Source organism: Anser brachyrhynchus, assembly GCF_964034855.1.
Source record: "Anser brachyrhynchus genome assembly, chromosome: 1".
NCBI lineage: Eukaryota > Metazoa > Chordata > Aves > Anseriformes > Anatidae > Anser > Anser brachyrhynchus.
Window position 1 is genome coordinate 140869346 of NC_137694.1, and position 26263 is coordinate 140895608.

Here is a 26263-nt window from a genome sequence, read left to right on the forward strand (position 1 = left end):
ATCATTTGATTTCTCCTCAGGTGCCACGATTAATGCGCACTTTCTTTACTGATTGTTTTCTTGTGACTGAAATTTCAAATGTCTTCAACGGAATTCACTTTGAAGCACACTGAATTACATTCTTACTTCTCCCACTGTAATGAGGAGGTTTTTAAATCTGAAAAGTGTGATCTCAGCCAGAGCAGGAGATCTACGTATAGTAATACTGATACATGAGATGTTAAAAAAAAAAAAGAAGTTGAGCAATATGGCTATGAATAATGAAAACAAGGAGGGAGAGAACAAAATTGAGGCCATTCCAAAAGAGCAAAAGCTGAAATCAGCAAAATTAAAAAAAAAAATCAAAATCTGTTGTATTTCTTATATATGATATATTGGTGAAGGCTGTTTATAGTAAAGGCTATTTACAGGGACTGGGAAAAGAGTGAAATACAGGTTTATGACTTATGGAGTCCTTTGCTTTCACTGCTTCATTGAGAACTCATTGAAATCTATGGTCTCTGTTAAATTCCAAAGACTTTGGATTACATTGTTGACTGTGATATTCCTATCCATTATTTTCATTGACTTACAGATAGCAGGTGGCCATTGCTTTATTAATATACTGGAATGTAGTATAGTTTAGTATTATATATACTTACATATATAAACTGTGTGAGAATAAAGCCACCTAAATGGTCTCATTTTAGAACTGACACTATATGGGTTATTTGGCCTAACAAGTAATCTTATGAGAAACATGGCAGTATTTATATACAATACATAGTCTATCACATTTTATTACTTAAATGTAGTAATATTAAAAGAAAATTTGCTCTTATCTGCCATGACCATGGGAGCGAAGTAGGGGTCTGGAGATCTCTGGGCTTAAATTTTGAAGTTAAATTTGCCATTTATAAATTGTGCCTCTCAGGCACAGATAGTTTTTTTTTTTTTTTTTTTTTTAAGGTTTTACAGGAATATCATTTTTGACAGATTGATTGTGTGACTTCGTGTTGCTCTAATAACTTCTTTTTAATGGGAGAACTTTAATTGATGTCAAACTCAAAAGTTCAGTGACAGACAATGTGCCTTCTCTGAGTTTAGAGGTTAAAAATAATTGACACTTTTGTATGCACAGAATAAACTGCCATAAAAATATTAATTCTATGACTATTCAGATAGAAACATATTCAAAATGAATGGTCAGCTTTTCTGTAGGCTTTGAGACAGTGAATATGACTCTATTAATAAATAAAATCAACAACCATTACTGAAATAATTAAGAAAAGCATGATAAGCCAGGGCTTGTTGTAATTACAGTTGCAGATAGAGTAGAATATCAGGCTTGGAAATATTTAATATTTCTGATTCTGCGGAAATTCAAAAAATAATTTCAGAAGAGCAACTAATTTCTGAACTATTCTAGCAAATTATAGCATAGAATTTTTTTTTGTTTGCTTTAATGCAGATTGCTATTAAAAAAAAAAAAAGAATGTGCTGTGCTGTTGGAGGTACCGCATGGTTTTCTGACATTAAGAACATCTGAATGGAGGAGCACCTGAGGAACCTTAAATGGGGTCCTGGGCCATGAGATGGATGGGGTGGAGCTTTGAGGGGGTACGTGCATGGGCAGTGTGGTCACTGAGGACCCTTGGGGCCACGGCAGTGTAATTGAAAATCAGATGAAGCGTAACTTGACCAACATGAACAGTGTCTGCAGGCTATTCTGTCTGGTGTGCATATAGCAATAAGACACAGCACAAAAAACTGTGCATTAAGAAGTGTGAATTTCTATAATTTTATATATTATTTTAAAAGAAGTTTAGTGTGGTTAGTGGTCTTTTTGGGTCAACCTTCACCTCACAGAAGTTGAACATTTCCCCTGTGGTCATGTTACTTCAGGTTTTTCTGCTTTTTCCTTTTAAAGAACAAGACAACGTAAAAATAGAATACTTGTCTTGAAATGTGCCTCATCACACCTGAGTTCATCCATTTAATCCAAGCTATTCATTTATGTTCCTTCTGCAGTCAGTGGAGAGGAAAAGGGAAGACTTGTCCTGACATCTTAAAGGGATATCTGAGATGGGAAGAATTTCTTTATGGAAGCCCCATTCTTTTATCTGACTAAAAATAACCATCTACTCCTGTGTCCTAAAGCTAAATAATACAAATCATACCTTTGGTAAACCATATATATAGTTGATTTTTTTAACAGCTCTTAGGTAAAGACTTCAGTATAGCATATATACAAATATATTGATATATGACACATTATTTTTACTACTTCCTGATTCATGAGAGCTAAATGGTGAAACCATTCATTCTTGACAATTTTTAGTGGAATTTGTGCATGAACGTGGATATGTCTATGAAGGACATAGTAACAGAGAGCAATTAACCATACATTAATATGGCATATTTAATGAAAAGTTAATATTTCAGATTTCTAACTAACAATTCTACTTAAAAACAAACAAATTAAAACATCAATTTAAAAATAATTAAGACTTCTAACCATTCTAATGCAATCTTCAGATATTATTGACCAATGCAAGCAGTAAATTTCCCAGGCTAATTTTATCCAAGAGAAGTGTTGAATAAAAAGTGAATGAATGTACTATTATAAAAATTTGTATTCTGGCTATGTTCATATAACAAAAATATCTCGAATCTCAATATTATAATGAACCTGAGGAAGGGGTACAACATGTTCATCTATGTTCATTTTTCTTTTTAACTCTCTACTCTTTCTTCTCTTTGTCCCTTAATGTTGGTCTGCCTTTCCCATCTATTCATATCTTTTCCCTTGTTATTTCCTGCCAAGTAGCATGTAGTGTTTTTCTCTCCCACAGAGATGTGTAAGAATAAGAGGAGGCTCAAGGGAGACCTTATTGCTCTCTACAACTACCTGAAAGGAAGGTGTGGGGAGCTGGGGGTCGGCCTCTTCTCACAGATAACTACTGATAGGACTAGAGGGAATGGCCTCAAGTTGCACCAGGGGAGGTTGAGGTTGGAGATTAGGAGACATTTCCTCCCAGAAAGAGCAGTCAGGCATTGGAATGGGTTGCCCAGGGAAGTGGTGGAGTCCCTGTCCCTGGGGGTGTTTAAGGAAAGTTTGGACCTGGTGCTTAGGGACATGGTTTAGTGGGTGACATTGGTAGTAGAGGTATGGTTGGCCAGATGATCTTGGAGGCCTTTTCCAACCTTAATGATTCTATGATTCTAATGAGAAAGGCAGAGATAAAGACCTACTACTTCAAAAGCTTCTGAACAACTGTTAGGTGAGCGGTCAGGTCTTCACATTGGGACCTTTCTGAGCTGAGTTCAAAACTATTCTTCATCTGGCTAAATAAATGGAAGGGACTTTAAGTGATAATCATCTTCTTTAGCTAACCACCTGCTGTTTTGGGGCTTTTGATGGTCTTGTTCTGATTTTCATATTTAAAAGTCTGTTTCCCTGGGCCTGGTTGTGAGCAGAGGACAGGGAAAAGGCCCTGAGGACACTGGGGAAGGTGCTGTCCCTGGAACCTTAGCCTTAGGACAGCCCAGGGCCTTGACTTCAGTGGGGCTGGGCAGCTCTCCTCCCATTCTACTACTTTTCTTCATGTAGACTTTCTCTCCAAACACTGCAATGACCATATTGTTACTTTCATGTAGTATGAGTTTAGCCTAAGGGGCCATGCTGCCATGCTAATGAAGCATATGGATAATACATTCAATTGTATCCTAGGAAAAACTGAGTGGCTTTCCACATCTCAGTCTTGTTGAATATTGTGCATGGATGCTTGGGTGACTAGTCACAATAATTGTATTTCACCTTGCATAAAAAATATGCATGCAGCAAGCAGACATCATTTGTCCAGAGTATTCAGAAGGTAAAAAGAAAAGGAAACTGACTTGTTTTTGTGTTTCCAACTGAGAAGTATATTTAGCTAACAACCTAAAGTACCAGTCAGTCATATATAATGTTCAAAATAACACTTTTGCTATATTTGCTTCATCTTAAAGTTCTCATCCCAGGGAAAATTTTGAGTATATTTTTTATGCTTCTGTTGTCATGTGCTATATTTTTAATTTCATTTGCATTTATCAGATTTATGAGAATAACTTCTGTAAGAATTGTTCTTTGTGTATAGGTACAGGTATAATTTTTGAGTCTGATCATGCATTTGATGGGAACCTTAATGCTAAAGTGGCTAGTAGGAATTTTTGCTGCACAAGAAATACAAAATTAACCATTTACATTTTTAGATCATAGAAACACCTGTGGTCCCATAATAATTATTCTCTGTCAGACTCAATCGTCTTACACCTTTTACTCAGGTTTCCTTTTTAATGGTTGTTTGCCTGGCTTCCTACATCCCTTGTTATGTTCCTAAAGAAGTGATTTATTATTCTTCCTTAGATGAGGACCATCTAGGGATAGTTTTGAAAAAGGAATTAGTTAAACCCCTGATATGAACAGAATTTTTGCAAATTTCAACATTAACTGTGCTTATTTATGTATAAATTATTTCATTGAAAGCAGTTATCTATCAGAAATAAGTTCCTGCTGAAAATGATACAGTATTCTGGAATTAAAGTATTCTCATTAGTATGTGCTGATACTTGTCATAAATCACATAATTCAAAGAAGCATGATGTTTGTTCAGAGGGGAACACATTCTGTCTTTATACACATACAAATATGCATTCCAATGGCAAAGCTGTTAAGGATTTAATTAATTGCATTGCCATTTACATTAAAATAATCAAAACTTTCCTGGTGCAAGAACAATAAATCAAACACCATCTGGTTATTGCCCAGGGCCTTCATGGCATAAACTACATTTTTTTTCTGTACTTTTCCCATTGCCAAGACTTGTTACAGATAGAGACTGTTGTGATCCTGAACTATGTTGTGACCACAAAGTAGATTGCTTTATTAAACCTAGGATAATTAGAAATATTTCCATATAATTTTCAAAACCAATGAAAACAATGACTGAAGCACAAATTAGAAGAATTTTAAGCTAAGAGCAGGTATGCTCGGCACAAGCTCTGCTGAAAGTCAAAGGTAAACCTGAAACTAATTATAGAATCATAGAATCATTAAGGTTGGAAAAGACCTCCAAGATCATCTGGTCCAACCATCACCCTACCACCAATATCACCCACTAAGCCATGTCCCTAAGCACCACAACCAAACTTTCCTTGAACACCCCCAGGGACAGGGACTCCACCACCTCCCTGGGCAATGCATTCCAATGCCTAACTGCTCTTTTTGAGAAGAAATGTCTCCTCATTTCCAACCTAAACCTCCCCTGGTGCAACTTGAGGCCACTCCCTCTAGTCCTATCAGTAGTTATCTGTGAGAAGAGGCCTTTCCTTCTGTTCTCATGAGCTTAGTCACATAGATTGCATGATCTTTGTTTTCATAATTCAATTTCATGATTTTTTTTTTCATAATTCAAATTCATGCTGATGAACAAAAATAAGAAAAGTTCCAGTTCCCATGGCTGTACACTAATATACCTAATTTTAAGCATGGAAAGAGTCTATTAAAATCAAAAGTATACAGGTGGTTTAAGAATTTTGCTGGACCAAGGCCGAAAATATAAATTGGAAATTACGTGGAATTTTATAAGTATTTTTGGCTACAGGATTCACTAGCTACATCAATGAAATATTTTGCTTGGCTGGTTTTGCATAAAAACTGTCTATTGATTCCTTCAGTAGCATTTTACCTTTGTGACCTCCTTGAATGGCCTCCTAAATTTTTCTACAGGAACAATGCAGTTGTCAGTCTTTCTTTTTCTTATGTAGTTGTTTCCTTCTATATCATTGTTGCAGCTGCTAGTGCCAACCTAATAAACTAAATCTTGAATTTGTGATTTAGCATGTATAATTTATAATGTTTGTCTGTTCATCCAGTTCTGTTTTATTTTATTTCTTTTTAAATTAAATTCAGTTGGGAAGGTTTTCCATGCTGGTATCCACAAAATATATTTTGCTATCTAGGTGTTGTGCGCTTTTGGGTTCTGAAAATGGTAATCTGGAACGAAAACTTCTGTTGTTTCTAGAACCTCTAATAATAACCTGTGTTTATCTCGTGAGCTTTGAAGCAGGGTGTACTCTTAGTATATCCATAGATCAACTTTGTTTTATTTTTCAGCTTGTCATCTCATTTCTCAAAATATTTTATCTAATTATTTACAAGTCTATTAGACATACGATTAATTAACTAGAAATAAAACAGGACTATTTTACTAGCAAATAGTTAAAAAAAAGTTTTTGTTTTTATTTTTCATGAACATTCTTTTGCAGAAAGTAAAATACAGAAGTGGTTAAGGTTGAAATGAGCTTTCCATTTAACAGTAGATTTAAAAAAAATTGTTCCAACATATACATACATGCCTATTTGAATTGGCCAAAAACCTGCTACTTTATGTGAAGATGCAGTTAATTTAGCAGCCCAGTGAAAATCTGCTGGAAAATCTTTGATCCTCTAGTACTATATGTGCCCCATGCATGTATATCAGGAAATCAGGATTTATGTAGTTCACAGTAAACACAAGAAAATCCCTGAATTATAAAGTTACAAAATGACGGTATCTCTCCTTTAGAAGAAACCTAAACATCCAAGTTAAGAGAGAGGTCTGAAAAAAGAGTTAGCTTTAGACTTTAGTTACATGAAATTACGGGAGGAGAGAATCGGATTGAATGTCAGAAACTCAACAGGGTTGAATTCATTTTGGAAATAGACGTTTCAAATGTTTTTGTTTATTTTTATTTCTTATTTGGATTCTACTAAGGACCGCAACTGATAGAATATAAACAAGGTCAGACTTCATATAACTCATGAATTAAGAACTGTAAAACACTATAGGTATTTTTACATGGTTAAGAGGGCTGAAGAAAATAAAATGCTGTCTGAATGACATGACAATAAGTTAGAGAGAAACTTTGATCATTGCCTTTTGATTAAATGCTGACTGGCATCAGAGAGAGGGTAACAGGACATATGGTAAAAACACTTCTTATAATAAAAACTTGGAGAACTTAGGCTTTTGGGATGTCCTAAATCTTACAAGCTCTAATAGTATTAATAATATCTAATAAAGTTTTCTACAGAACATGGGTTATCTCTGCTTGTGTCTGCTGGCTCCCCTTTTGGAAATCAATAGGAAATTACAAAACTTTGGAATTTACTAATAATTTTGGTCTGTATAAGATTCCTGATCTTATACCATTAAAATATTTATTTATTACTCTTGGGATGAACAGTGAATTGTGTTGCTTTGCAAGTAAGTCTTAGATAGTGGGGGCATTTTGATATGGTGACAGTGGGAAAGAATAATGTAGTCTGGCTTATCTTTTGATTTCATCGCCATAACAGGCAGCTTTTCACAGAGACAGTCTGTGCTTTATGCATCTTTATGCAAACTCTTAGTGGAAAGAAGGCATGTTTAAACATAGAAAAACAGGAACAGTTGACATACATACTTTTTAGTTTATGTTTGTCAGTTTATTTAAATAATTAAAAACAAAGAAACATACAAACCAAAACAAAAAATTCTTTCTCCTCAAGAGTTTTGTCTATCTGTAAGAAGTTTCTCATCTTACAAAATATAAGTGTCAAAGCAGGATCAGATAAACACTTCTGCAGTTTCTGTTTGCTGGGTTTCCACTGGCTGCAGTGAGAACTCAGCCGCATCCCACATAGATGTCTAAACACGAGGCACCTGATTTTGTGTGCCTGAATCTGAAACTGAATACCACAGTCCTAGATACATCAGGTGTCTTCATCAGTGTAGTGCAGATGTTTCAGGCCTTAATCAGCTGTAGCAGCGTAATCACAGTCCAGCTGCAGGAGCACTTGAGAAGCAGAAAATTCTGAACAGCTTACTGCCGGGATTAGACTGCTGCTGGTACCTTTACTTGCAAGTGTAATGCTAGCTCAGCCCTTTTCATGTTGTTTCCTAAGTACTGAGATCTTTGCTATAACTGTGATGTCATACATCCCAAGCAAGCCATCTTGCTATTAAATAAATAAATAATCTGCTCTTAATAGCAGACACAGTAGAATGTGGAAAACCAGCAGGTTGTGTTTTCTCACAAAAGAAATGATTTGATTCATTTTAGATAAGGGCACGTGTCTCAACTAGTGTACATCCAGGGATAAGCACCCTGCAGCCAAACACTGGGAAAACCAAACTGTCAGTCTGCCCACATTCTGCAAGTACTTCAGAGAAAATGGAACAGAATCCTGAGATTGGTACGATACCTGTTTTTTTCAGGAGCCCTTTGTGCAGGGGATGGTTGGATTTGATATTTTAAGGCAACAGCTGTTACGACTGTCCAGTATGCCTCTGGCTCTAAATGTGCATGTTAGAGATGCAGAGAGAGTTCTGCTCTGGATGAGGGACATCCATTTCATTCACTGTGCTGAGGTCTGTGTCACATACCATTGCTCTTAACCCTGTTCCTGAGACAGATGGAAAAATTAAAGGCTGAACTGTTTTTATTTTATTGCTCTTTGCCAAGACTGATCATGTCTCATTTTTTAAAAACAAAACAGTGAGAACTCTGTTTGCTGATTGTATACATTGTTGGCCTAATAATGTCTTAATTGAAGCTAATGGATGTTGTCCAGTGAGTTTGGAGGAGGGCAGAATGAGGCCAGACTATACCCTATTGAAAAACTCCACAGTTGCTCATGCCTCTTTAAGGTTTAGACATTGATGGAACAAGTACGAGTCCTGCTAATGATAGCCTTGAACCAGAAAAATATTTTCCTTGCAGTTTACCTACTCCTGTGAAAGAATTTTTTTTTGTTTTTTGTTTTTACTTCATCCAAACATTTAGGCTGTGTGCTGTCATTGTAGGCACTGTTGGATTATATACAGGTTTATGAGAGGGTTCAGTAATGTGGTATAACCCAGGAGGCGATACAAGAAATGTAATGCATGAAATTTTCTTCTGCCAGATGGAGCTGTACCTTGCTGATAGATGATTACAAGTCTGCTTATAAAATACCAAATGAGTCTTGAGCCATTTGCGTAGCTTTGGGACCAGAATTGTTTGGTTAATCTAGTACCTGCATCTGCTTGTTGCTGATACCACTTTTTTTTCTTGCTTTCTGTGGTTGTTTGATTTAAATGTAATTCATGGAAAAGTACAATCCCAAAGAAGATGCAGGTATATAAATTAATGTAACAGAGTTTCAGTTCCCTGGTCTATAGGAGTTATCTATTCCCTAAGGCTACCATAATGTGTGGTGTCAGGATTGTGAACTGAGACAGTATAAGTAAAATCTTTTGATATCACAGAATTTTCATGGTTCATTTGATATCAATCCAATTTGAAGAGATCACCGTGTTTCTTCTAGTAAGCATTTCTTTTGGTTTTCCTTAGAAACACATTGCACATCTGATTTATGCTGCAATAGTGCAAGGTGGGTTTACTGTGTAGACGGTTTCATGAGGATAGCATTCATGTGTGTGTTCTCAACCCAGGGCTGTCTATTCCACTTAGATTGGTTGTGCTGATTCTTGCAATTCCTGTTACCACAGAGCCAAGCTCTTGTCAAAGCCCAGCACAGTAAAAAAGGAGAGGCACTCTTAAAGGAGTGATCAAAAACACGCTAGCTGTGCAGCCCGTCTATAAACTGAATGCAAACTTGTTCAATAGTAATGGATACAAAGAGTAGGATTCATCTCACCTTATTTAGACTACTAAAGTGAGGTATCCAACTTGCCATGTATACTCTTTGTGGTCAATATAAACAGAATATTATCATTGATTTCATATTGTGTTTGCATGCACTTTGGCTTAGCGCAAAAGTGACAGTTCATCATATGGAAAAGCTGGAGCAAAAAACTCTTATGCGCCCGCATTGCTCCTTAGAATTCTAATTAATTTAGTCCGATTATATAGTAAAAGATAACACTCTAGAAATGGTTATGGAGCTGTGTTAGCAAAACTTGGCAAATGACAAACAGAAGAGTTACGCTTTGCCCTGCCAAAGGTGAGGAAGGATCTAATATATAGGTAAGTAATATCATTGTATCAGGGCAAAACAGTTTCTCTTCAGCAAGAGAAAATACTGTGAAAGATCCATTGAAGCACATATGAAGAGAGATCAGAGAGCTAGAAGATGCATCAGCTTTCAAACCCAAGAATAGTATAGGCAGCCGTGTCAAAAGCAGTGACTGGGAGGATGAGGAAGGAACATTGCTGCTAGTTTCTCTTGAGAGGCCAGTAGAATGGACTTTGGTAAGAGTGATTTTCTTGTCAATAAATTAAAATGTTTAATAAAATAAAGTAATTTTAGTTTCTGTCACTGACTGAAGAGAAAAAAGAAACAGGCTGGGGATCAAGCTAAGGCCTGAAATTATATCTGTATTTGACTGTAGTAGTTTACATCATGGCTTAGTTGAAGAAAATCGTAGTTTTTGAAACGGTTACATATACTAACATGGATTAGACACCAGGTGCTGTGAATAGTGCACAAGATGTATGCTCCTCACAAGGAGAAATAGGCAACAAGTAATATATATCTTTCACATTGCCCTTGCAAGGCTTTTTGGCTTACAGGGTTAACTCATTTCCTTTCCCTGCCAAAAAATGCATGCATATGCATACCAAGGAAAAGTTTTATGTCTGATATACTGACATTCAAAAAGCCAAAGTTAAATCTGCAGTCACTTTACCTATTTACATGGACTGTGGTGTTCTGGCATTGTACTAGTCAGACTTCAGAATAAGGATCTCCTCACTTAAATGGTTACTAAGATTATCACGTTTTGAATATTGTACAGAAAATCTAGTGATTGTATTCTTCTGACACAAAATGTATTTAGTCGGTGTATATTCTGAAGTGCTAGCAATTAGTATGTCAATGCATAGAAGAATTTGAAATACTAAATACGTGCTGAAGCTTATCATTAAATAAATTACTCCAGTGACACTGGTACAAGTTGTTTATTTCCATTTTAACTACCAGAGCATGGTATATTGGTGCAAACTAATGGTGTAGTCACATTTGGAAAAAAACCCTTCAAATACATATTTCATATTTTAATGATTTCAACCAAGGCATACAAGCAGTTCAATTGTTCTTTGTATTTTGGCAGATATTATTCTTCATTATAAGAATACATAGACTTTTCAGATATGAGGTATGCTGCTAGAATATTAATGTTTGGTTTTGTGAGATTTCTGAATACTGTTCAGATTAGTTATATATTCTGAATACAAAGTGAATGCAGAAGTATTTTCACTTGGAGTAACAATGAAATAATTTATAATTTATTTCCTACTCCAGCAATGTTTTCATAAATGGCACTTCACTTTTCTATTTCATATTAAATTCTGAGCTATATACTGCAGAAGTATCAACAGCAACACTCTAGTCAAGATTGCCTTGAAATTTACAATTTAATTGTGATAATTTTTCTTTCTTATAGCTTAATAACTGAATTTTAGTTTTTATGTTTAACTTAATTCCTTAGGGATCGTATGAAATTTCAAATCAAAATATATGCAAATTCATGCTGACTTTTAACTTCGCATTTCTTTCTGTTCCCCATTACCTTCCCACACCTACAAGCATTCTGATAATAAGTTGGAAACTAGAACTACAAAATGTAAGCACATACAAAGGTAGATCTCTTTCTTTAGTCATTCTTGAGTTATGTCATAGTAAGCGTTTGCCACATCTCAAGATCAGTTAGCTATTTGTTACAAGTATGTTTCAAAGAAAAAAAAAAAGCTTTTGAAAAGCTCTTTGTTCCTTTCTTTCCATCAAAGCCTAACTTTTCATCTGGTTTCCTGTGCAATCGTACTGCTGTGAATGTGTCTGTGTGTCTCCCACCTAATAACTTCTGAAGTGCTTATCAACTTCAAACACATTTGACAGAGGAGAGGATGGGGAAAAGGGGCTTAATTTCTCAAATATAATTAAAATCCCTGAAATGTCATCAAAGTTGGTGGCTGGAAAGAGGAATAGAAACTCTTGTTAGTATTCCACTGAGGGAAAGTACAGTCTGAGCCCATATGTCTTCACATGGTGAAAAAAACATCCAGGAGAACATCAGTATAAGTTATAGAAGAAAGGTTCAGTTGGAGCTTTCTACTGAGACAGAAAGTCAATCAAATTTAAGACACAAATTGGTAGGAAATAAGGCTTCATTACTTCCCAGTGTTCACAGAGCTGCTTGTCAGTAAAGGTAAGATTGATCTCAGCTCACTTTTCCATTAGACATTGTTGATATCTTTATTTCAACTAGTCACTGATGGCTCTCATTATAGTCAATGGAAAGAAATAAGTTTTGGATAATGATTCATTTCATCCTAATATATGCATCTAATAGAAGTCAAACAAATTGTGTCCTAGAAAGGCCAGTCACTCAGATTTAGACTTGTACAGATGTGTATCACAACAAATAATTTTTTCCCACTTATTCATTAAGTGCTTTTTTAAGGATAACTGTGGTTAAACAAATACGAAAGCTTGTGGAGTGGTCTGTTTTAAAGATAGAGTCGGAAAGCAAAACAAAAATATTGGGTAATGGCAGGCAGAGGTGGCACTCAACTTCAGCGAGATGCAGGGAGGAACTGTGGACAAGAGTTTCTATATATAGAAACTGATGTAATCATAATGAGGGTGGTAAGATGATTTGGCTACAGTGTTTTGTTCATCTGCTCATAGTTCATTGGAGTTAAACATAAATTGATCATTTGTGTCTTTGGATTTTAAAGAAACAACTAGCTGATCAGTCACTGTACTCCCCAAAATGAGAGCACTGTATTGTGAGTCCAGGTGTGACTCATGATTTTGAGACTGAACTGAAAATCTCCTTTCTTTCTTCAGTCTGGTTGATGTTCTCTAGCTGGAGAAGCATATCTCCAAATCCTCTTGTGTGTTCCTGGCTGATTATTACTGTCACTGGCCTTTTTGACTACTGGTAGACTAAGAGTTTTATGGGGAGTTGTGGGGCCAACACTCTCCTCAGTAATGGGCAGAAAGTATGAGCTGTGTGCCCAGGAAGGGGGTTTGAGCTCATGAAGAGCAGAGTGGAAAAAAGTCCTGTTCTGACAATTGTGTGTCTTAAGCTGGAGATAAGTGAGTTAGTGGGAAAAGGAGAGTTTGGACAGGGTACAAGTTGAGTCACATAGAGGTGATTGCAAGAAGGGAATTAGTGAAATATTTGCTCATTTTCATGCATTTTCTAATTTGACTTGGTGAGATGCAAAGCCAAACTGTCTTGAGTTAGTCTCTATTTTCATTCCACCTGGGAACTGACGTAAAATTTTTATATATTTTTGGTATCGAACAAGGCATATTTGAACCCTCACATATCGTATGTGATGGTATAAATAGTTTTTGTTACCCGAAACATCACTACTTTTTTCAGCTTCATATAGTTATTACATCAAGTGCCAAGTGTACAGTTAATTAGAACATGCTCAGTTTGATTAGACAGTATCATTACTGAACAAGAGTCTTACTCAAAGAATATCAAAATTAGAAAGTGATTTTCTACTTAAATAGGGTACTTTGGTAATTAACAGAATTAGTCAGAAAGTGCTGTATTGAAAATATTTGCTCAGAGAAATTTTGTATCTAGTAACATTGTTTTGCAAAACAATTTGCATGAATTCCAAACACAAAGGTAACTTACATGGCAGGAAGACACACAAAGTCTTGGACCCAGAGAATACCAGATGTTTGAACTTGTATTTGTCTATGAACCCTGACTAATAAACCTTGTTCAGAGAGAATATATTAATTCTCCTCGGCTTGAATTTACATTATCCCATGCTTCATATTTGCTTTCCGAAACATATAGACATTCAGAATTACATCAGAATCATATTTTTGTGGTATTTCATTTCCTCAGATAACTTTTTAATAGGAGTAGAAAGGTGGTTTCCCCTCTGTTGCTAAATAAGGTGTCAGACATACACCAAGACGATCAGAAGAGGATTTCATGTTTATATTATCTTCATTATAATGCATTTGAAACGAGAACTACTCAAAGCAACTAGCTCTTTCTATGGAAGAGTAAGTAGATTTTTATTTTCTTATGTAAGCTAGCCATTGTTTCTCACATAAAAGATATGGTTGCAATTACTATATTTTTGTTTGTTTACTGCTTGAACTTAGCAATGAATTTTGATAACCTCTTAAAATGATTATTTTCCTGATAATACTTGCACTCAGGGGTATTATATTATTTTAAACAGTATTACATTTTTAAATCACTTGAATAATAACTTCCTAGGTCAATATTTGCAGTTGTTCAGCTTCAGTGAGAGTTACTTAAATAGAGAGACTCAAGTATGAAGCTCACATGTAGCAGTTAAATAGGCAAAAATGCTAATGGTTATTTAATGATATTAGTTTTAAAATGATAGTGACTAAGAGCTGCTCTTTGGGATAATCTAGAAAACTTTTTCCTGAAAGAGAGACAATGTTCTGCATTTTTTTAATGTTTTCTTTTGTTGTTGATTTTGGGGATTCATTTCATTCTATATGCCTTGAAAAGTCTAGTAAAGAAAAGGGAAGAAATCATCCTAGGACAGTCTGAAATGGAATTCTGTTTTGTTGTTGTTTTGTTTTGATTCTTTTTTGTTGTCACTGTTGTTTGTTTGTTTGTTTTTGCTTTCTCTTGTAATAGTGTGTAACATATACTACTAAAATATTTGTTTTCAAATTTGTTGTTGTTTATTATTAAGCTTTTTCTATCTGCTGATAATGAAGGCTGAACAAAAAATGAGAGAGGTTCAAAACTAAGTGTCAACTATACATGTAAATAGTTTCCATAGTAGTAGGAAAACAATCTAATGAATAGCCTTTCCAAAGGAAAAAGGAAAAAGAAACTAAATTATTCCAATCAGTCAAGAAATATTCATATTCCATCTCTAGCATTTTAAGTATATTAATGACAAGCATTTACTTAAGATTTTGTTCCATAATGGTACAGCTGAATTGCATTAAAATACATCACTGCACCATCTGTTTCTAAGACAGGAAATTCAAAAGTCTATTGACCTTGGCAAAAAAAGACCAAATTCAGAGAAATAAACTAAAATGAAAAATGTCATAAACATATCTGAAACAATGATCCTGATATTTTAGAAAGATAATAAGATGATGATGTGGTGGGACTTAGGAATGGTTCAGAATCACTTGATGACATTTAAACCAACCACTTGATTGTCCAAACTGTTCAAAAGAAAATAAGACATCTAAAACAATAAAGAAGGAAGACTATGGTGCATGCAGCCTTTGTATAAATAGCTGGGCCAGACCATCTGAATAACTCAGCTGCTGGTGCATGCTTGCATTTCTGGAGCAGCAATCCATCTCTTCCACTGCAGAGTTGGAGACAGGAGGAAGGAGGCAGAAATTAGTCAAACAACTGGCTTAGTTTTCATGTGTTTGTTGAAAATGTGAAGTTAGTAAAATCTCTTTATAATTCTTAAAAGCCTAATAATTTTATTCCTGTATTTCCTTCATTTCAGTCACTCTCTTATCCTTGTTTCCAATGTGGGCCTGAATAACACTCTTGATGGTGTGGTTTAGATGACCTCTGAAAATTTAGCATATATTTTTCTAGGAGTAGAGAACTGAAGTTTCTCAGGCTCTGACCTTTCAACTTGAAGCAACTTAGGGGTTATATGCCATCCATAATAATTTGGCAGCCAACTCCGTTTGATGCTTCTTTTTGACTTGCAATGTCTGTGAGCTGGTCATGTAGCTAGTCCATATTAAATCAACCTGCTATCAATACTTACCTGCATCTCTATACTACGCTTTTCCTATCTTGCCTATCTGTTAGGTCTCTTCCATTTCATAAGAAATGTTGGTATATATTTGTGATAGTCTGTGGACATATATTTGTACAGAATGCATTTTTCTGGTGCTTTATACAACAGAGCTTTAACTTTTGAAGGAACAGATGGACTTAGAACCGGATTCACTTTGCTTAACCTTAGTTCGCTAGTGTACTTAAAATCAGACCTGTGGTAGGACCAGGTTCCTGCTGGTCCCTTATTTCCTTCTGGCTTGCATTTCATGGCTGGAGAGAAGTGTTCCAGTTCACACTGCTGGAAAGAAAATATCTCACTCTCTGCTCCTGCCCTAGACTGGATCTGAGGCCTCCTAAAGCACAGGGTTTGTGGTGGAAAGTTTACTGGCTTTATAACAACAATAACTTTTTACCAGAAGGCATCTGCTGAGTTCTTAATGAAAAATAATCTTTGCTAAACTAGAGGCATGCTTCTATTTTAAATTAAAGATATGGTTTTAAAATATATTCTTAATTATTATTGTTATATCATGCTGTTACTTTGCTCCTTTGTCCTGGCAAACTGCTGTACATGAATTCTCTGTCATCACATTATGTGGCACACAACTAGGAGTCCCAAAGCAAGTAGAAGGAGGAGAGGGGAATGAAACAGATTATGTTTTGTCTTATGTAGCATCTGGCTTTTTAGTGAGCTCCGTGACTTTTATAATAGTTCAGAATGCTCTGTTGATATTATTAAAGAATTAAATGATTAATCTCTACTGGAAAAAATGACATTTTCCTTTTATATTGTGCTTTAACGAAAATAAAAGAGCACAATGAAATAAAAAGAGAGAGAGAGAGACTAAGAAAAGTGTTCCACAATACTGTTTGTGAGGATTGGGATTAAGCACATTCATGGAAATAACACTCAGGCAACTTCCATTCCTGAATCCTCTCCAAGGAAAAGCAACACAATGCAGAGTCATTAAAAGTCTTTTAATTTTGAAACATTTTGGAACTAAAATAAATCACCATTAATTTTTGCCATACCCACTATCTCACAGACAAATACTGTGTTTGTAATTCTTCAGTCTCCTTGGAACACAAATGTCAGAAACAAGTATGTTACATTGTAAAAATGAGAAAAATCTTCTGACTGTGGATGGAACTGAAATTCAATGTGGGGCATGCTCCCTTTTGCCAACAGATGACGTATAATATCACTTGCTTTCTAATAGTCATAATGACACTTCTCAGCAAAGAATGGAGTTATTACTTTGACTATAAACTTCCATAGTTTAGACAGCTTGCTTTGGAGCTTTAACAATGTGCATTGCATGTTTCTTGGGAGTATCTGTTGATGGAAAAGAGAAAATACATCCTTTTAAACAGAATATATAGAGATTGAATTACTGAGAAGAAGGAAATATATAAATAATATATGTATATTATATATATATATAAATAATATATAAAGCAATTTAGGTTTTCAAGGGACTTGTAGATTTTAGCAGTATTAAAACTTCAGGAAAGCTGCTTACACACTAAGCTGTCTAGTAAAATTGCTTGGAGGACCTTTGTATCTCTAAAGAGACTATATATGATAGAAAATATGATGACTATAATGGTACACAGTGTTAGTTTTACTCTGCTGTATCTTCTGTTTTTCATGGGGGCTTAGAAATAACAGAAGGTAAAACAGGTGAACTAAACTCGCATTATATTTGAATGGAAAAATCTGAACAAAAAAGAGGAAGGATGCTTCCAGATTATTCCACTCTGCCCAGTTAGCTTACTGGAGTTTGGAAAGCATCTAGTGTAATCTAAGGTTTTTATTTATTTATTTATTTATTTATTTATTTATTTATTTATTTATTTTGTAAGCAGTTAGTGTTAGTATTGGTCTTGTTGTGTTGGCAACATTTATTTTCTAAGGACATCAATTGTTTCTCAATGTTGTGATATAATACTGGTGCTCTGAGCTATATACAAATATTGTTCAAGTTACTAACACAAAGTGCTTGCACATTTTTTAAAAAAACAGAAAAAAGACACTTTTTTTTTTTAAGACTCAGGAGGTCTAGCAAAAATTAAAGTGCTCAAATTAGTTTTTTAAAGCTGTAATGGTATAGAAGGTCTGAATGTAGAATTTCCTTATGTGAATGAAGTCTCATACTCATATTCTTGACTTTGTAAAGGCTGCTTTCTCTTTATAAAAGTGTGGATTTGGCCAGCCCCTCTGGGTGCCAAAATGTACCAATGTGTAGTAGATTACTCTCTTCTGGAAACTAAGAAAAGATCAGCCTACTTCATGTAAAATGAGAATAGCATGTGATAGAGTTTTAGCTGTGTAAAATGAGTGTGTCCATCTGCAGATGGCCATCTGCAACTTTCTCTTATGTAATTAATAGTTATACAAGTTTCAGGAAAAGGAAAGTGTTGGGAGCAGTCTCAGCTGGCCATCCTCAATGCAAGAGCTTCCTCTGCTCTCTGTGTTCCTGGCTCTTACCTTGGCTGAAAGTTGCTGCAAGCGTTCTTGAAGAAAGGATGTGACTGGAGCGTTCAAACATGGTTAGTTCACTCTAGGTATTGTTAATTAGAAAGCAAGCAGTGGTAAACTTTGGAAAATCTTCTGAGTTGCTTTGGGTTATTGTATCATTAATGTCAAGAGTAACTAAATCTTTACTTGAAGCTGCAACTTAACCTGTTGGAGACCCTTACACGTGTTTTATGCCATAGGGCATTTAGATGTAGAAAAGCCAGAACTCCCACAGGTACAGCAAAGCTGGGCAAACAGGGGAATCCACAGTGTCATACTGTTATGTTGGCTTTCCAGCTTTTGGTTATCTTCCAGAAGAAACTCTACAGATGGTTTACATGGGGGTCACTTGATTTGTCTGTTTGACTCCTGATCCAGCACACCACCTAATTTTGTTTTCTGCATTATGGCATTATTCCTCTGCTTAAGCAAGTAATGTAAGCCTAAGAGATTTTTCAGCTATTGGCTTGTGTATATCTCTATAATATCATCCTACTAATTTATATAAGCAAGGTAATCTGGTTTTGTATGCTCTATAGATTTAATAAAACTCATTCTGACACACACAGAGGTCTTAGTCTAGCTTCCTTTACATGCTGTGACTCCAATGGACTTATTCAAAGTCATTCTTTTTCTCATTTAAATGTAGGGTATTTATGTTGGTCATGGGGCCCTTAAAGCTAAATGTGGAAAGTTACTGTTTTTTCCCTATTGTCAGCTAGATATGAGGTTCTGAACACCTCATGCATGTTAGTAAATTAGTCATACTGATTTATTAGCTTAAAGGGATATTAGAAGAACAAGAAAAAATGAAAATTATCTTTCACATATTTATTGGTGATATGTTGCTCTTCCCCAGTAAAATGTCACTGGTAGTTCTGTGTTTTCAGGATTGTTTCTGTATTTGAGCTTTAGTTTCCTGGGTGTCTCTAGGATTTCATCATTTCCTATTGGAGGTGTGTGTTTGGTTCTAACAGAAAGGCCAGATGCTCTTGTCATCTAAAAAGTGGTGTTTTTCTTCTTTAAATAATCAATTACAACATTTTTTTTTAAACTACAATTGACATGTTTTCCATTTTTTTTTCCATGGTGTTTCATACAGGTTGCTAGCTTACTATGTATGAATAGCTTTTGGATAGTTATCAGAGTCTCTTGTTCGGACAGTCTCGTATTTTATCTCATTTGTACCACAGAGACACAGACAGATACTGCAACAAATATTCTATCAATGGTCATTTGAGTCTGCCAGGTGGAGCTGGCAGACTCTTTTGCAATGAATGAACTTTTTCATTTAGATCATCAGAATTTTGGAAGGTCAAGGAAAAGCCTATTACTTGTTCTGCACATAAGAACAGAGGTTTACAGCGAATGTTTCCACATGTTCCAGACTGTAGGAGGCAAAACTTAACACCTTTTAGATTTTCTCACTGATTTTCCTAATCTCAGTTTCAGTCCTGTTAGTGACTCTATGGGAAATCTTGGCATAGACTCAAAACAGATAGAATATCACCCAAAATTGTAATAATTTTAGCAATCAGAAGAAAATAGGATTATAGGTTTTGTTCTGTGATTTCAATTACACAGTAACACCTGTGTATGGTAACTAGTAGGTAACTACACTGTAATTTTTATGTAATTCTAGACTATATGAAATTCACAGAAATTTAATGTTGCATTAATGCTCACTGGCAGCTTTAGCCACCTGTTTTCTGAGGTACAACAGGTGTTAGATTTGAAGGGGTCATGGGCATGTTATAAATATTTTTTAGGTGTTTTCTTTAAGTATAGGAAAGTATAGTTAAGTCTGTACTTTCCTTTCAGGTAAACTGGATCAGTATGTCAAAGACTTGGAGTGATGGAAAGGTTGACACAACAAAAATGACAGGAAATCCGGTCTGCATTGGAAGAAAGGCAGAGAAGAAATAGAATGACAAGATAGCGACCACAGATAGGATAAAAGCAGAGAAATTAGTGAAAAGCATAATTCTTAGTTGTTTTGAGAGTAAAGCAGACAAGAGATTTAAAATATTTCCTTTCAGTTTCTACTCCTTCCCAAAGCCAAAGGGGGTGAAAAAAAGTAAAGAATTAATCAATAGAGTTAATAAAAATGTATTTTTTTTCAAAAAATTCTGAGCATTTTTTTTTTTAACAATTAGTATGAAAAGTCAACATAATCTTTCCAGAAAATCTCTTTGTAGGAGAATTTGACAGTAAATAATCACAATGAAAATGATCTATATATCTAAGAATGTTAGCAGAAATAATTTATAAATCTATAATGGTTTTATAATTTATAAATCTATAATGTTGTGTCTCATTTTATTCCTTCACTCCACCCCAATATTTCACTATGCTATTTAATCTTAGCTGAGGTATAGAAAAAGAATTTTCTCACTGAGCTGTACTGTGTTAACTATGACTTACATAGACCTATACAAGTTTTGTTAACTAGCTGATTTTTTTGATTCGTGAGGGTTATGATATTCTTTTCATTAAGATCCATGAATATTGCAGTTTTACCTTATTGTCGGGATGAAATATAGATGAGTTACTTAGCAAATTGAATTGTGAAACTACATTAAAAGGTGTAACTTTCATTCAGAAATAACCTTATGTATCTTAAAAATATACCTTATCTGAGTCTCAGTTTTGAAGCTGCTTTTGTAGACATTTAGATATACTTTTAAAAAAGAGCTTGTGTTTATCCAACTTCCAGAGCAAGGCACTGCATATAATGAGAGATTGTCCAAGAATGAGGTGAATTACCCACCATCTTTCTTTTGTTAAATATTTTCAGATGGCATGGCAATCTTCAGATGTGCAGATGATGCTTTTGTACCCTGTGCTGAATAATGGAGGAACAAGTGGGTGGGTGAGAAGGTTATACCTTCTAAAGAACCTTCAATGAAACAGATATGAAATGAGAAAAGCAAAATTTTAAGCCTGATGCAAACTCCACCAGTATAATGTGAACTGTGCACTGGAGAAGAGGAGGCTCAGGGGCGACCTTATTGCTCTCTACAGTTACCTTAAAGGAGGCTGTAGAGAGGTGGGGGTTGGTCTGTTCTCCTACGTGCCTGGTGACAGGACGAGGGGGAATGGGCGAAAGTTGCGACAGGGGAGTTTTAGGTTGGATGTTAGGAAGTACTTCTTTACCGAAAGGGTTATTAAGCATTGGAACGGGCTGCCCAGGGAGGTGGTGGAGTCACCATCCCTGGAGGTCTTTAAAAGACGTTTAGATGTAGAGCTTAGCGATATGGTTTAGTGGAGTACTTAGTGTTAGGTCGGAGGTTGGACTAGATGATCTTGAGGTCTCTTCCAACCTAGAAATCTGTGATACTGTGATACTGTGAAATTGTGAGTGCAAGCAGGAGCAGAAGTTTTTAGCTTTAACTCTTACCCCTGGCTACCACCAGCATTCTTTCATTGCCAGTGGTTTGGTCTTGGGAGTTTTATGCTGTTGCTTTCCCAATGAGGAGCAGCTGAAGGTTCCCCATTTCCTTGGAGGTGTTGTTCTTCCACAGATCCCCCTGAGGATGGACAGGCTGTGTAATTTACTGGATCAGAAATGTCAAGAAGGTCATGCCTGTAGGTATGGTTTTTACAGGTAAGAGTCATGTCATGTCCCAAGTCAGGCAGAACAAGGCACTGAACTTGGGTCTTGTACATCCCTGGTCCTGCTGGCTCTTGAAGCATGACAAACTAGAGCTGCAAGGTACAGTAAGAGATCAGTTTGTTCAGAAAAATACAATTCAGACCCTAAAGGGTTCACTATTAGTATTTAGCAAATACAATTAAATAAACATATAAGCTAAGAAAACTATAATATTCACATCAATAGGTACTCATTAAAATGGGATTTATCCCCAGAATAATTCTACAACAGTTTCCTTTTCCTCTAAGTATGTACAGGTCCAGATCTTGCACTGAGGCAGGATCAAAAATAACTAGATCATTAAAAGTAAAAAGCTTCTCTTTCCTTGCTGTTTTTGTGCCCATGGTTTGACTTCTCCTAATGCATACTTCACAGCTATCTTTACAGAGTTTTGTCTTGTACATTTCAAATTCTCATTTTAATTTGTTAAGAACATGCTGAATTCTGTTCTCCACAGAGTCTGACATCTCTCCTGCACTGAGGTGATTTGCAAGCTCTTCACTACTGGATCATTGAAGTTATTAATAAGCAAAACTTTGCCTAAGACAAATCCCTAGGGCTTCTGCTGGAACTGTTCTCAGTATCTCGCACTGAACTAACATCTGCATGTTGTGTATATTTAAGCTGCGTGATTTCATTTGGATTGCAGTTTTGTATGTAAACTTCTGTTTAGAAGAAGAGGAGGGAAGTCTGGGGTGAATGATTCTATCACCTGTCCCTTCCTTGTGCTTCGTCTCTGAAGTAGTGAAAACTCGGTGCAGTCTCCATGAGCTGTGGAGAGTCAGGGCAGTGCAGCACGTGTGTTTCTCCCTGTGTGCAGTGGGCATGAGGGATGAAAGGCTGCCCAATGCAGGGTACATCTGTCCTCTTTCCTTAGTCGGTATATAGAAATGTCGTATCAGATATGCTGTTGGTACAGGGTCATGAAAAAATGCGTTTTTATGACAGAGGCTAATTAGTGTTTCTTACTAATCTGAAGTTTTAGTTCAAGAGAAGTTTTTAGGACTTCTAAGCCCTGCTGATCGTTTTTCCTGGACAGGAACAACAACTGACATGTTGCTTTTTGACCAACGTGTATGCAGCAAACGAGCATTTATGGAAAGTAATCTTCACATTGTTTAAAGCATGTTCTTGTATTTGATGTAACTAAAGAAAATGTAGGTGGCTAAACATTACGTCATACATAGGCTGGGACAGGATTTGTGTCTTTGATGTAGTGCAATAGAACAACGGGGCACTGAACTGACTTGGGTAATCAACTAACTCTCCAGTACCTAATACTCACTGAGCAAGCTTCATCTCCTCTCTCCCTGGTGCACAAATTCCACAGTGAATTTGATACAATTACATTTGTGCTCAGGCCAGTGGGCCTGAGGTTCAGGCCTCAAGTTGAGGGCTAATTGTCTATGCAATGAGAGTAATGGCTTCGTAGCTGGGCCCTGTGCAAACATCCATGCTAAATGAAGTGAGGTACCTCCCCAGGCTGTATGTGGCTCTGGCTACTTGCTTTGACTCCCACTCTGAGTCAGGGCATAATTAAAATGCCTGCATGTTTATATGTGGTCCTGTATAACTCATCCATTTTCTTGCATGAACCCACCCCCTGCCCCTGACCTGGGGTTAGTTTTTCTGTTCTCTTTTTCATGGTCCAAGAACCACTAAATCTGTTTGGATTCTCCCCTCCCCTTGCCAGTCTTTACAAAGGCATTATGTTGCCAGTCACTGCTGAGCTGCTGTGCATTCCCCATGGAGGTTTGTTAGGCTGTATTAGTACAGATTAAGATCTGCACTATCCCCACTCCTCCCAGTACCAGTTCTTTGTTTGCTAACTATGAGGTCAATAAAATTCTGTTTTCTGTCAAATAACAACCTGTTTTCTTATGAGAGCTGTAGCAATCTCCAGTTCACTGGCCTGTCATGTGGATACAGCTGCAGGGAACGTTCATGAGATATATTAAAGGATGTAGGAGGATTTTATAGCCATGCTATTTTATTCCCACAGCCATAGCTGTTTTTGATTTTTTTGTCCTATCTGGACACTTTTATGTTAGTGAAATTAGGGAGGCCTGGAGGTCAGATATGCTGAGAGAAGGAAGGACTCTGAGCAATTGTCTAGACATCAAATTAATTTTTTTTTCTTTTTTATTTTTTTTTCTAAAATAATTCCAATGGATTTAGCTTTCCCTCTTCTGTTTTGTAATATTATCAGCTTGATCATTTAGTATCAGCTTGATCATTTAGTGAATACTGAATACGAAAAGATAATGATAAAGAGCTGATTACTGACTCAGCTCTTTCCAGTAATGAGTTGTTCAAAAGCAAGGATCTAACCATTTGAACTTGGAAAGAAATAACACTTACCTGCAGTATAGTTACGCATGTTCATCTGAACAAAAAAAGAAAAATAAATGAGCACTTCCAAATATATTGCAGACTTCTGATGAAATATTTGAATGCTGTGAAAATCCTATGATCCTTTCTAACAATTCTTCATATTTTTCAGCACTCGAACAAACCCAGTCATTCTTTCTTCTTTCTTCTTTTCCAATTTCAAATACCAGCTTCATGTTAATGCATTTGAAGCTAGAATACCAATAATAATGCCTCTTACATGAATGGCAGAAGTGGCTGGCACACCAGGTCCTAAATCCCAGAGAGGCAGAGGAGACGCTAGAGCCAGGCATTGGAATTGTCCTTCTGGTACAGGCAATATTTGGTCATGGACATGGGGCAATGCCAGCTTCTTCTGGGGGACATCAAGGAGACAGAAATGAGATGATCCTTATACATTATGCATCCTTATACATAAGCACTTATACGTTTTCAGCCTTGCAGGTGTTTCCTTTTATTTTCTTGGTTTGCCTCTATTTCTACCAGTACATGGGATGGGTTCACTTTGATAGGAGGTCAAGAACAGCCACATAGCCATCATTATGGACAAGCTTGTTCTTCACTAAATAATTTCAACATTATCTTTAGAGTGTTTGAATTTTATTGGTTTCCTAATTGTTCTGTCAGCTTTATAGGTCAGTGTGTGTGTGTTGGCTGTGACCCTGTTTCCTGAAGAAATTCTATTGTCTGTAACTTAAATGAATGACTGTTAAGGTGAGAGTTCCTGTATTCTGTTGGTCACAGCTATGCTTCTTTCTGTCAGTTTTTCAGCAAAACAGCAATGAAAAAAAACACACCATGACTTATGAAAATCACAAGGTTTAGAATAACATTGGAGCCGCAGGTAGAAAGAGGAAAGGCGATCAGACTGCAGTGAGCCATTGAGAAGTTTAATTTTAATTTTATGTGAGTGGTTTCATGTACTGAGGAAGTGGTGGCCAGATTTAATGCACCAAGAAGTCCCTTTTAGCTGTAGCTTCCTAAGGCAAGAAGCTATTCATCCACTCAAGCTCAAGAATGTTGTCCTCCTATCATCAACAAATATGTACCTGGAACCTTACCAAGGATGCCTAACAAGCAAGGCAAAAAGGCACAACTAATATACCCATATATAATAAGCAGGTCTTACTTCAAGGAAGAGAATAAATGAAATGCTGCACTTCAGAGAACATTACCATGCTCTGATGAGGTTTATGGAAATTAATGGCTGAACTTGACATTACATAAGGAGGGTTGTTTGTCACAAAATCATTTTCTCATCTCAATTCTCCTTATAATTTTAGTAACATAAAAAAAAATAAAAGTGTGATCAAAAAAGTGGTACTTCATAGTCTTTCAGAGCCATACAACAACATTTTTAAGTTTTAGAAAACTCACTTCTTTTCACAGATGTGCAAGAGTCTTGTGAGCAGGACTCAGCCAACCCCATAACATCCTTTCTAGTTGTCCATTTCTGCTGCCTGTGTTTGTCAGTCTAAAGAAAGATATAAAAAAATGGTGGGTATGGTGTGAAAAGCTTAATCTGTGATGAAAAGCAAATAGCTGTTTTCAATACAACAGCAATGTTTTAGCACTTTTACAGCTGTCTGGGATTTAATGTTCAAATCTGTTAAACCTGGTGAGAGGTACAGGAGAGGAATACCATCTGTATGTGACTACAGCTCGACAGGGAAATGATATAAGGAGTTTGAACCAAAGATTGTTATAAAGCACCATACTCAGCTAATCTGAAGTGATACTTACTGAATGATCTATTCCAACATGCCTAACTTCTAAGAATTGTTATTTTACCTGTATAATTGCTTATTGTCTGGGGAAAAAAAAAAAGTAAAAAGAAAAAGAAACAGCTGGGCATGCCAGATTCTGAGACAAAGTAAATCGGAAGAGATGCACTGAAATAAATGAAATTGTTGA

General features: G+C 36.0%; 1 protein-coding gene across 5 annotated transcripts in view; it reads left to right on the plus strand.

Annotated features, from left to right (window-relative positions):
* Positions 1–26263, plus strand: part of OCA2 (OCA2 melanosomal transmembrane protein) — a 205771-nt gene that overhangs the window by 178487 nt on the left and 1021 nt on the right. Inside the window, exon 24 of one of the 5 annotated variants that reach the window (XM_080585517.1) lies at positions 18176–18332. The exons of 2 other annotated variants lie outside the window; for them this stretch is intronic. In XM_080585517.1, the coding sequence (XP_080441643.1) occupies positions 18176–18317 (142 nt within the window). In that variant the 3' untranslated portion in view covers positions 18318–18332. Of the gene's footprint in view, positions 1–18175; positions 19025–21827; positions 21853–26263 lie in introns of those variants that run through there. 2 more of the 5 variants (XM_080585520.1, XM_080585521.1) reach the window with 2 other exon arrangements.